This window comes from Dipodomys merriami, unplaced genomic scaffold (genome assembly GCF_024711535.1).
Source record: "Dipodomys merriami isolate MVZ:Mamm:240054 unplaced genomic scaffold, mDipMer1.0.p SCAF_16, whole genome shotgun sequence".
Classification (NCBI taxonomy): domain Eukaryota; kingdom Metazoa; phylum Chordata; class Mammalia; order Rodentia; family Heteromyidae; genus Dipodomys; species Dipodomys merriami.
The window spans coordinates 26,296,716-26,309,271 of record NW_027202937.1 but is presented as its reverse complement, the minus strand read 5'-3'; the positions used below and the strand labels follow the sequence as shown (position 1 = coordinate 26,309,271).

Here is a 12,556-nt window from a genome sequence, read left to right as displayed (position 1 = left end):
AAAAAATAAAACTTTGCTTGAAAATTTAATATGATCTAATCAAGTTTCACCTCTTAACTGTTCATTTTGGTAAAATATAATTTATCTAAATGTTTCAGGATGGACTTTGCAAGGACAATCCTGACTGTGGGTGGTAAGACATATTTAGAGTTTTAAATACTTGGGTTATCCAATACTGCATATTCTTGAAACTTTGGGGGATAAATTGTTAAGATAGGTATTAAAATTTTAGTTTAAATTTTAAGAAGTGGTACAAGGGGGTTTCAGTTATGCAGACCAGATTATGTGTACAATGCATCTTGATTGATGTCACCCCTTCCATCCTCCTCCTCCATCTTTCCCAAAACCATTATTTTAAACTTATTTAGAGAGACACTTGGATGCTGAACACCTTGGGCAATAGTGACCATTCATTCGCCTTCCAGATCCGCTAAATTTTAGTATTTGCAATATTTGTTCCAAATAATTGTTTTTCTCTCAAGGCTAGCAGTCTGCCACTTGAGCCACAGCGCCACTTACAGCTTTTTAATGGTAAATTGGAAAAAAGTGTCTCACAGCTTTGCCTCCTTGAGCCTGATTTGAACCTTGATTGTTTTTCTTCAGATCTCAGCCTCTGAGTAGCTAAGAGGAGCCACTGGTGCCTGGCTTCTAATACTTTTTTAGAAAAAAATAAGCAAGAGTCACAAATAAAGTCTCCTGCATCTGTGCCCCAATTTCACTCCCCTCTCTATAACTCATATTTGTTTTCTCATTGTCATGCTTACTCTTCTCTGTTACTCATAAGCACCCTTACTGTTCTGTAAATTTCAAGAACATTACATAAAAGCCATCCTCTTGAACATACTTAACCTATAGTTCCCTTTTTATTCTGAGAATCATTCAAGATTTGAACATATTAATCTATGTGGTTTTGGTCTCTCAGCTATATAAAATATCACAGTTAATCTTGGGATGTTATGTTTTGTGGTAGAAATATTTTTTACATGATTTATTTGTTTAATGTACTTAAAATGTGAAGCCAACTAATATATTGTCAAAAGTATGTGTACCAACATATTGTTTCTCTTAATTAAGAGAACAAGTTGCAGCTTGTAATATTAGTTACCTAGAAGGCTGAGAATTGAGGATCCTGGTTCGAAGCCATCTGGGACAGGGAAGTTTGACTTTTGGCTCCAATTAACCACCAAAAAGCTGGAAATGGAGCTTTTCCACAAGAGGTAGATCACTAGCTGTGAGCAAAAAAAGCTCAGATAGCACCAGACCCTGTGTTCAAACCCTAGAACTGGCCTGCATATGCACATGTCCACACACACATACAAATACACACACATACACATACATACACACGCACATACACATATACACATGCACATACACATATACACACATATACATACAGTGAACAAGTTATTTAAATATAATTTCTATCTAATCTTAAATATAATTAAATGACCAAAACAGTTGCAGATACAGTACTGGAAATACCATAGAGCTGCAACTAAATTGGGCTCTCTTGGAGCAGGGGCTGATTTGGAAATTCCCATTCCCTGTTTCTTTGTGTCCAGGATGATGTATGTGATGGCTTTATTGTGTTTTCAATCTCTAGATTACAACCAACAGGTGTCTCTTACTGAGGCATTGTATAGAATGACCACCAAAGCATCAAGGGATGATCTTGTTCACCAGTGGTTTGAGGATGAGGTCCTGGCTGAAGCTTTCAAAGAAATTAAGGGCCGGGAATTTGAGACGGTGAGAGTTTTCCTGAGCTTTGTTTGTAAGCATCCTCTGCTCTGCTGGGTGTCAGCCTTAGGGGAAGATGATCTTTTCCTCAGTAGGATGAAGTTGGTATTCTTAAATTTCCAGGAACTTTGAGGGCAACAAACTTGGGGCCCTCCCAGGGGAAGTAGATAGAACTTCTTAGAGGTAACTGAGCCTGGAGACAGAATTCTGTGGGTTTCATAGATCCAGGAGAAGATGTACAGGTAGCAACTTTCCTCCCTTAAAGAGGCAGGAAGAGGTGAGAGGAGAAAAGAAGGTGTACTGTAGCCTTGCCAAGTACAGCCTTGATGATGGTAGACACAGCCTGCCATGCTCTAGTGGCAGAGAGCATTATGGAGTGGTGGTGATGTGAGCCTTTCAGCCTCCACAGTGGGAGGAACAACTCCTAGTATCTTCTTGTGACTGAGCTTATTATGATTGCTTCTTTAAGTAGCACAGAAGTAACTTCATGCTTGGCTAACATGTTTTACCTCTTCTGAAGTGTTCCTTTCTTGTGATGCTGAGGATCAAACCCATGTCAGGCAGCACTCTTCCATTGAGGTACATCTCTAGACCTAAAAAAAATTCTTTAAATAAAGGTTAGGCCCTTAGGAAAAGGTATAATTAATAACAGGAGTGCTCATATTAATGAAACTGTACAATCTGGATCATTACATGATTCTGATTTTATTATAACTTTTATTTATAATTTTTTTGGTTGGTTGTGGGACTTGAACTCAGAGCCTGGGCACTGTCTCTGAGATTTTGTGCTGAAGGCTAGTGCTCTACCCTTTTGAGCCACAACACCACTTCCAATTTTTTTTGGGGGGGAGGGCGGTCAGGAGCCAGTGACTCATATCTGTAATTTTAGCTACTCAGGAAGCTGAGATCTGAGATCACAGTTCAAAGCTAACCTAAGCAGGAAAGTCCATGATACTCATATCTCCATTAAGTAGCAAAAAAGCCAGAAGTAGAGTTGTGACTCAAGTGTCATAGTGCTATCCTTTTGTGGAAAAGCTAATGGACAGTACCAAGACCCCGAGTTTAAGCCTCAGTACCAGAATTAAAAAATAATTGCCATTTGAACTGAGACCTCATGTTTTTTGAGCTGATGCTGTACTACTTGAACCACTCCTCAGCTCTTTTCTTTACTGGTTATTTTGTCTCTCTGTATATGTGTGTGCATGTGTGTACACATATGTGTGTACACACATGCACACACATGCGCAGGCACATATATGTGTGCCTGCACGCCAGTGTTCCTGACTTGAATTCAGGGCCTGGGTTCTGTCCCTGAGCTTTTGTGCTCAAGGCTAGTACTCTACCATTTGAGCCACAGCTCTACTTCAGGCTTTTTTTGGTGGTTAATTGGAGATAAAAGTCTCACAGATTTTCTTGTCCGGGCTGGCTTAGAACCCTATCCTCGGATCTCAGCCTCTTAGATAGCTAAATTACAGGTGTGATCCACTAGTGCCCAGCTTCTTTTTCTTTTCACCTTTTCTTTGTTTCTTTCTTTTTTTTTGATGGAGTCTCACAAACTTTTCTATCTGGAAAAGCTACCTGAATAGCTAGGATTACAGGAATGAACCATTGGTCCCAGGTTTCTGATTTTATTAAATTTTTATATTCATCTCAGATTCTGGGCTACCGCCATATAGAGGCTGCATGTTTAGCCTGGATTCAAGATAGCTTCGATGGAAAGATCATGAATTTTGTGGCTCTCCCTGACTTGGGGTTGACCCTGATGCATGTGATGTTTGTATTTTGGCAAGGTAGTAGACTTACAAAGCCCGCATGTTCAACCGCAAGATGGAAACAAACGCCAGCTCCCAAGTGTGAATTCACTGAGAAAAGCAGAGGGCCTGGGGTCCTGTGGGCATCTAGACACTGGGTCCTCTCTCTCCATTTCACTCCAGCAGCAGGCAAACAGAAAATCTGAGAAAAAGCAATTGGTGTGTTTTTTAAAATCATTTCCCCTCCTGAGCCATTAGCTTCCTAATGAATTGCTTTTAAAGAAAGACTTAAACTGCTAAGGCCTACTTCTTGCTGAGGTGAGATTAGGCGTGATGAGAATTTGGCCACAGTAGCCAGTCCTGGCAAATAAAACCAAACAACTGGACCTGCAGTGTGCCTTTACCATGTTGGGACAACAAATTCCCTGCTGGGAGAATGCTAAATACAGTCTTTGCTCTTAGACCATAAGACAGAAGAATAACTCAGGAAAGTATGGCTTGGAACTCCTAGAAAGCCAACATGGCAATGGAAAATACACCCAGAAAATCTCCAAGTCGATGCATTGAAAGGTTGTGGCTAGTGCTAGGCAGGTGTTAGGAGATATTGGGGTTGAGCCTTCTCTTTGCACAACAAAGTTGTTTTCTCCCTTCCCCTCCTTCCTTCCTTCCTTCCTTCCTTCTTTCCTTTCTTCCCTCCCTCCCTCCCTCCCTCCCTCTCTCTCTCTCTTTCTCTTCCTTCCTTCCTTCCTTCCATCCCTCCATCCCTCCCTCTCTCTTTCTCTCTCCCTTCCTTCCTTCCTTCCTTCCTTCCTTCCTTCCTTCCTTCCTTCCTTCCTTTCTTTCTTTCTTTCTTTCTTTCTTTCTTTCTTTCTTTCTTTCTTTCTTTCTTTCTTTCTTTCTTTCCTTTTCCCTTTCTTTTCTCTCTCCTTTCTGTATATCCTAGGCTGCTCTCTCATAATTCTCCTACTACAACTTCCCAAGTGCTGGGATTATCTGCATGTACCCCCATACTCAGTTTGCAAAGTATTTTCAACATAATCTTTGAAAATCCTTATTGGATCTTATTTCTTTGTTGCTTTGTATGTCCCTCCCCCACAGTATAACCCGTTTTCACTGTATTTGATGTCGGTATAATTTGTGGAGAGGAAGGGGAAAAACAAATCATTTAAATAGGGATACAGGTGGACCCATTGCAACAATAAGATGTATAAGTCGTTATGTCGAAAGTGCAGTTTGCAACTTTGGGGGGGGGGATGGTGGGGAGAGGATAGAAGGGATGGGAAGGGGAAACAAAGGAGGAGGCTACAATGTTTGATAAGAAATGTACTCATTATCTTGCCCATGTAATTGTAACCCCTCTGTACAGTATTTTCACAATAAAAAAAAGAAAACCCTTATTGGATCCTGGACATTTAGAAGTAAGTACTGGACTGCATGTGGTAGTTAGAGTACTATTAACACATCTTAATTTTTCAAATAAAAATCGTTTGCATATTTACCTTGAAGGATGTTCGACAGTTTCTGAATCACTTAAACAACAAACTTGGTGACCAAAGAAGGTAAGATGTCTCTCTGGACATTATTTTGTTGACAATCTGTATCCTAAAAATGTGCAATATTTTAGATCACCCAGGATGTGTTTCACATTGGGGAAGACCAATAATGAGAGACCACTAAGGGTTCATTGATTAGCTACCTCAAGATAGCAGACCATTCTGCCTGGTGACTTGTTCTATTGTGTTTTTAAATTATCTGGAAGCTAGGCACCAGTGACTCACACCTGTAATCCTAAATACTCAGGAAGCTGAGATCTGAGAATCACATTTCGAAGCTAGCCCAGGCAAGAAAGCCCATGATACTCTTAACTCCAATTAACCACCAGAAAACCGGAGTGGAACTGTGGCTTGAAGTGGTAGAACACTACTTGCCTTGCATGAAAAGCTCAGGGACACTGCCCAGGCCCTGAATCTAAGTCCTATGACTGAAAAAAATTATCTGGAGCATATTTATATAAGATATGGTAAAATTTTAATTCTAGAAGCCTTCAGTGGGTCTATAGATTTTATGAAGAACAATGTCACTTGAGGTTAATGTTGATAGACATATAAAAGACAGGTAAGTCCTTGATGAAATGATATTTGATAAATGCATTCTTTTCTTCAGAAATCTTGCCAAGTAGTTTGGCTGAGAAATTTTTAGTGCTGGCAAACTTGGCCAATAGACTACCAGATGGAGATTTGATATCTCAGAGCTGTTCCCCATTTCCAGGGGTCAACTCCCCCATCCCCACTCTGAATAAGGAGACTTACTGGCATACCCTCAATTATAGATTCTGGCCACAAGAAGGTCTGTAGGTTGTCTATGGGGTTCACTCCTAGTTTTATTCTTTAATTGTGAGGTGTTTTTGCAGGGTCTATTCATTTCCGTGCATTGCTGCTTTTGCGGATGAGCATGAGGTATGTTTGTCTTTGGGGCATCATGGGGGTGGTATACAAAGAAACCCACAGATTACATAGTTAGGTTAGACTTAGCTCTTGTTGCTCAAAGGAGTTCTTAAAGCTGAAGATGCTAACTTCCAACTTCTCCTATAAGATCCCAACTTGCAAAAGGAGAGCTCTTACCATAATCAGGCCTCATTGCCAGTAGGTTTAAGGACTCTCATGTCAGTGTCGGAAGAAGGAATATTAGAGTCTGCACAGTTCAGGTACAGGAAGCTTGCTTATGCTACTTATTCACAGGTAGCATTATTCATGCCTGCATTGGAGGGAAAGGGTGACATTTTCGCTTCTCTCTCCTTTCAATTGGTGTCCCCTCTTCCTTCCCCAGCAACTCAGGGTACTCTCCACCTTATATTTCATAGGACAGTGACTATCAGGAAAGCTGCCCTTACATATAAAGTACCTTTATAGTAGAGTATGGGTACTTTCACTGGTACAAAGTACGTGTTCTTGCTTTCATTCTATCTTGTATTTTATAGTGCAAGGCTGGCCAGTTTTACTTCACTCTCTTCTTTGATTTCTAGAGAAACCAATGCCCTTGATGGGCACAATCCAAACCTATGACACCTCAGATTCAGGGTGGGATGTTTGTAAGTTTCAGAGCCTTGGTTCAGCTGAGGTTGCCTGGTCCCTGGCTGCTAAATGTCCCCCTTTAACCATTTCCTTGCTTTGGATTCAGTACCCACTTCACAGTCTCTGGAGCTGAAGTTTCAACTCACCATCACATTATATGTTCTTTCTCTCTAGAACTGATTGTATGTGTGTCTGTGTCTGCCTGTATCTGTGTCTGGGGTTTGAACTCAGGCCCTTGTGATTTGTAGCCAGGGTTTCTGCTGATAACTCATTCCTCTAGTCCCCTGATGATTTTTTGTACTGGTTATTTTTGAGAGAGAGAATCTTGATTCCTGCCCAGGCATATGTCAGGAACTGTGATCCTCCTATTGGCTTCTCATCATAGTGATGGTGACAGACATTTGTGCCAGACCTAGTTTCTAGAGCTGATTTTTTTTCTTTTTCTTTCTTTCTTTTCTTTTTTTGTCGGTCATGGGGCCTGGACTCTGGGCCTGGGCGCTGTCCCTCAGCTCTTCAGCTCAAGGCTAGTACTCTACCACTTGAACCACAGAGTGCTTCCGGTTTTTCCTGCTTATGTGGTGCTGAGGAATTGAGCCCAGGGCCTCATGCATGCAAAGCAAGCACTCTACCACTGAGCCACCTTCCCAGGCCTAGAGCTGATTTTGATGCTTGTATTTCAAGTCTATATAGTTTTCCTTTGGTGGTGAAAGGATTCCACACTGGATTCTTGTAGGCTCCCGAATTTCTATCAACTTCACCCCTCATGCTGACTTCTAGTGGCATGCATTGTGAGTGTAGCCTTCATCCAACCTCTGTAGCTGTTAAGTAGGCACATATGATGAAAGGTATCTCAGCAATATTTTTTATAGGCAAAGGAAAGCAAGCTGTAAGTCTCACGTTTAGAGGAATGAAAACATATGTGTATATATATATATATATATATATATATACATATGTATGTGTGTTGTATATATATGCATATATATATATATATACATACACACATATGTGTGTGTGTGTAATCCAAATTCTGAAATGCTCCAAAATTCCAAACTAAGTGTAAACATGATGACACATGAAAAATCTTGCAGCTGGTCTCATGTGAAGCACAGCCAAGCACAAGTGCACTTCGAGTATTGTGCAAAAACACTCCTCTAGGCTATGGATATAAGGAGTGTCTGAAGCTAAGCATGCTTTGACTCGGGTCTCATCCCAAAGATGATTCCTTATGTTTGTGCAGGTATTCCAAAATTTAGAATATGAAACTTGACATACACATTTTTACTAAGAGATGTTCAATCTGTCCTCCCTGATACTTGTTTAGAGATCTTCTGGGTAGAAACAAAGCTTTGTTGTGCTGGGAAGGTGGCTCAGTGGTAGAGCGTTTGCCTTGCATGCATGAGGCCCTGGGTTCGATTCCTCAGCACCACATAAGCAAAAAGAAAAAGCCGGAAGTGGTGCTGTAGCTCAAGTGGTAGAGCACTAGCCTTGAGCTGAAGAGCTAGCTGAAGGACAGCGCCCAGGCCCAGAGTTCAGGCCCCATGACCGGACCCAAAAAAGGAAAAGAAAAAAAAAAAGAAACAAGGCTTTGCTGTCTGGGGCTATCTGGGTGCCAGTCAGTGGCTCATGCCTGTAATCTAGCTATTCAGGAGGCTGAGACCTGAGCAGCCAGCTAGGGTAGCAAAGTCCATGCGACTCTTATCTCCAATAAACTACTCAGAAAAAGCTGTAAGTGGTGGTGTGATTCAAGTGGCAGAGCACTAGCCTTGAGCCAAAGAAACTCAGGGACAGTGTCCAGGCCCAGAGTTCAAGCTCTAGGACCAGCAAAAAAACCCCAAACCAAAAAACCAGAAACAAGACTTTGCTAATTTAGCTCATGGAAAGGATCATATGAGAATTAACCCCACACTGTTTGGATCTCTCTTTTCCTTCTGACTTTACTGTGTGCACTTATAATAGTAAATTAACATGAAAGTAATTTAAACTCTTTGAGTATTAGCTACTCCAATCACCATTTATATTTGGCCATGTAATTTCCTTTTTCTGAAAGTTCCCACCATATGCAGTGTGGATTATTACTGTTTTAATGTACAGCTCCTGTCTCTGTGATTTTCTCCAAAAATGTGAGGGTAGAGTCACCTGGAATATTTAAATCTCTATTAAACATTTTAAGGGCATGATAGGATCCTATGGTTTATGCCTATAATCCTAGATACTCATGGGGCAGCAATAATCTTGGTATGGTGGCATGTGTCTATGGACCCAAGAATATGGGAGGCTATAGTGAGGAGGATTTCAGTATGAGCCTGATCCTAGGCAAATCATGAAACCTTATCCAAAAATAACTAATGCACAAATGACCTGGGGTGTAGCTCAGGTGTTAGAACATCTGTGTAGCAAGTATGAGGCCTGAATTCAAACCACAGTACAAATAACACACACATCTGTCTCTGATCTCTCTCTCTCTCTCTTTCTCTCTCTGTCAGATATACACACACACACATACACACATCTCTCATCTCTCTATTGAGAGAGGAATATTGCCATTCATGGGCAAAACCTACAACAGCTCCAATTCAGGATAGAATCTTCAGAGATTTAAAGCCCTGGCTTAGCTGAGATTCTTTTTGGGTTCGGAGCCCTCTTCACAGCCTCTGGAACTAAACTTGACACTCACAACTCGTGTGTGTGTGTGTGTGTGTGTGTGTGTGTGTGTGTGTGTGTGTGTGTGTGTGTGTGTGTATGTATGTATGTGTGTGTACATGCATACTAAGGACAGTGGGATCTTGGAAATGGTCATTTAAAATTTAGATTCTTACTCCCTGTATTTTGCATAACTGAGTCAGATAGTAAAAAGAGACTCTGTATTATTAGGATATGTTATTCTAGGAAAGTACAAATTCTAATTTTATTTGACTCTCTGATGTGATTTTTTTCCTGTATCTTCTTTTTGTTGAAATTCCCTTATAGATGAGAAAGCCAGCAGATGAAAACTTAGAAAAATTTTGGATCGATTTCAACCTAGGAAGTGAGAGTGTAACTTTTTATATACACAATGCTGAGGTAATGAGGTTTGATTTCTGAGTGACTGAAGGACTTGGGAGTTGTTCACATGTAAACATGATATATGTACTCCTGACTTTCTCCTGTTTCTTAGAGTCCTCTGTGGGACACAATTAGACTTCAGAAGGAAGACATGGTTAATTTCAGCATCACAGGTAAGGTGGTAACTGCAGACTGCCCCACATGTTGCTCCAAGTGTTGCGTCTGGTTGTATTTGTGCTGGGTGTTTAGTTGGTCCAAGGGCAGATTTTGATTTTGCTGACATGGAAGAAGGCCATATGATGTGCTGCAATGGAAGGTACACTGTGCTTAGAGCCAAGGCCTGGGGTCCTAGTATGGAGGACCTCTGTGTGTGTGTGGGGTGTGTGTATGTGTGTCTGTGTCTGTGTGTGTCTGTGTCTGTGTCTGTGTCTGTGTGTGTTGACTTAATGTACATTTGTAATGTGAGGGAGTCTCATTATGATATTTCTGTATATAACACACAGTGTATTTAAATACATTTATTCCCTTTACTGTATCCTACTCATCTTCCCCATGTAACCCTCTTTCAAATGGCATTTTGCATTTCATTATGCTCTATTCATGTGTATGTGTGTGGAATATCCCCTGATCTTCTTTATCTCCCAGTAATCCCTCATTTTCCTCCCTCCCACTGACCCCCCCTCCAAGATAGTCTCCCTTTTATATTCATGTCTCACTACCATTACTACTATCATTATCATCATCATTTTAGGAATATACTCCACAAATGAGTGAAGGCATGCAATATTTGGCTTTTTGACTTCCATAATGATTGCAGTAGTTTTGCCTTCTCACCATTGATGGTTCCTTTGTTTTGTGAGTTTCAAGTTCAGTTGTAAACCTCAAAAAATTAAAAGTAGAACTACCATGTGATTCAGCAATGCCATTTCTCGGTATGTATGCAAAGTAATTGAAAGGAGAGTGTCAAAGATACAACTGTGTATAGCACACTATTGCTACCCGTAATAGCACTATTTGTAGTAGACAAAAGGTAGATATAAATTCGAACTTCCACTGAGGAACAAATGCATAAAAATGCACGGCTTATTCATATAATGGAGTATTATTTAGCTTTTTATTTGTTATAGGTTGTGGGGCCTGAATTCAGGGACTGGGTGCTCTCCCTGAGCTCGTTTGCTTAGTGCTAGTACCTACCACTTTTGCTCTCCCTGAGCTCGTTTGCTTAGTGCTAGTACCTACCACTTTTGCTCTCCCTGAGCTCGTTTGCTTAGTGCTAGTACCTACCACTTTGAGCCACTGCTCACTTACAGTTTTCTGGTGGTTAATTGGAGATGAGTCTCACGGACTTTCCTGCCCAGGCTGACTTTGAACCATGAGCGTCAGATCTCAGCCTCCTGAATAGCTAGGGAGTTATAGGAGTGAGCCACCAGCACCCAATTTATTCAGCTTTTAAGAGGAAGAGAATTCTGCCTGGCGCTCATGCTTCTCAGGAGTCTGGGATCTGAGGATTTGTGCTTCAAAGATGGCCCAGGCAGAAAAGTACCCATGAGACTCTTATTCCCAATTAACCACTCAAAAACTGGAGGTGGTGCTCTGGCTCAAAGTTGTTGAGCTCAAGGACAGTGGCCAGGCCCTGAATTCAAACCCTACCACTGACAAAAGAGGAAGAGAATTCTGACAAGGTTAGAAATGGATTTCAAGATCAATGAAAGTGGTTACTATGGTAAATTGTTGTGTTTTATTCAAGTTTTTGGATACAATAAAAACAAATAGTTCTCATATCTGTCCTTCCTCTCCCCCAATCACAGTGGTGACCAATGAGTGTACAATTTGAAACAGAGTGAGTTATTCAATTTGCATACTAGGAGCAGTGAACTTTGCTTTGGATTTAGAAATGTGGGATTTCAAATAGAAATATTGGAATATATAAATAGCATATATATGACATCTATATCTATATCCAATAGGCTAATATCTATCTATCTATCTATCTATCTATCTATCTATCTATCTATCTATCTATCTATCTATCTATCTATCTATCTATCTATCTATCTATCTATCTAATGTTCTCTACCACTTGAGCCAAACCTCCACATCTGGATTTTTGATGTTTAATTGGTGCTAAGAGTTCACTGGATTTTTCCTGGTTGAACTGATTTTGAATTATCTTCAGATCTCAGCCTCTTGAGTAGCTAGGATCACAGGCATGAGTCACTAGCACCCTGAGGGCTTAGGGTATTTGAAAGTCAAATACCTGCTATATTAAACAAAATGGCTCAGTAAAAACCTTAAGTTGTAGCTAGGCACCAGTGACTTACACCTGCAATTCTAGTTATTCAGGAGTCCGAAATTAGAAAGCTGGAAGGTTTTTGGTTCATAGTCAGCCAGGCAGAAAAGTATACTAGACTTTATTGATAAATTGTGTGTATATATAAATACAAATGGTAAGATAGTTAATATTCCATCATCTTATTTCAGAGAGGTCTGGAGAGTTGAGAAACATACTATGCAGTTGTTTAGCATCATAGCACCTTAAACTCTCTACTGCACTAATACTCATGGTGTACTATGTTTTTATTGTTGTTAGAAACTGAGACGATGAAGGTGCTCCTTGTGAACCTGAAGAAGCCACTTATTATCAACCAGAAAGAAGTGATGAAAATAGAAATCCATTTTGATGTGCTCTTTGACATATCACAAGCAACCATTCAAGCTTTAGGGGAAGACAGACAGGTAGTAGATTTTGCTCTTTTTGATGAGTTTACAATGTTATAATGTGTTTCTTATCTCTTAAATTTTTCACTGGAGCTGAGTGTTGGTGGCTCACACCTGTAATCTAAGCTACTCAGTAGGCTGCAACCTGAGAACCAAAGTTCAAAGCCAGCTGGGGCAGGAAAGTCCATGAGACTCTTACCTTCAATTAATCACCAGAAAACTGGAAGTGGA

At 40.5% G+C, this 12,556-nt stretch overlaps 1 protein-coding gene across 1 annotated transcript in view; it reads left to right on the top strand.

The window, feature by feature from the left end:
* Positions 1-12,556, top strand: part of Sycp2l (synaptonemal complex protein 2 like) — a 68,341-nt gene that overhangs the window by 15,584 nt on the left and 40,201 nt on the right. Inside the window, exons 11-17 of the mRNA XM_070023323.1 lie at positions 99-133; positions 1,607-1,749; positions 4,998-5,050; positions 5,902-5,947; positions 9,533-9,625; positions 9,720-9,780; positions 12,198-12,346. Coding sequence (XP_069879424.1) covers positions 99-133; positions 1,607-1,749; positions 4,998-5,050; positions 5,902-5,947; positions 9,533-9,625; positions 9,720-9,780; positions 12,198-12,346 — 580 coding nt within the window. The remainder of the gene's footprint in view (positions 1-98; positions 134-1,606; positions 1,750-4,997; positions 5,051-5,901; positions 5,948-9,532; positions 9,626-9,719; positions 9,781-12,197; positions 12,347-12,556) is intronic.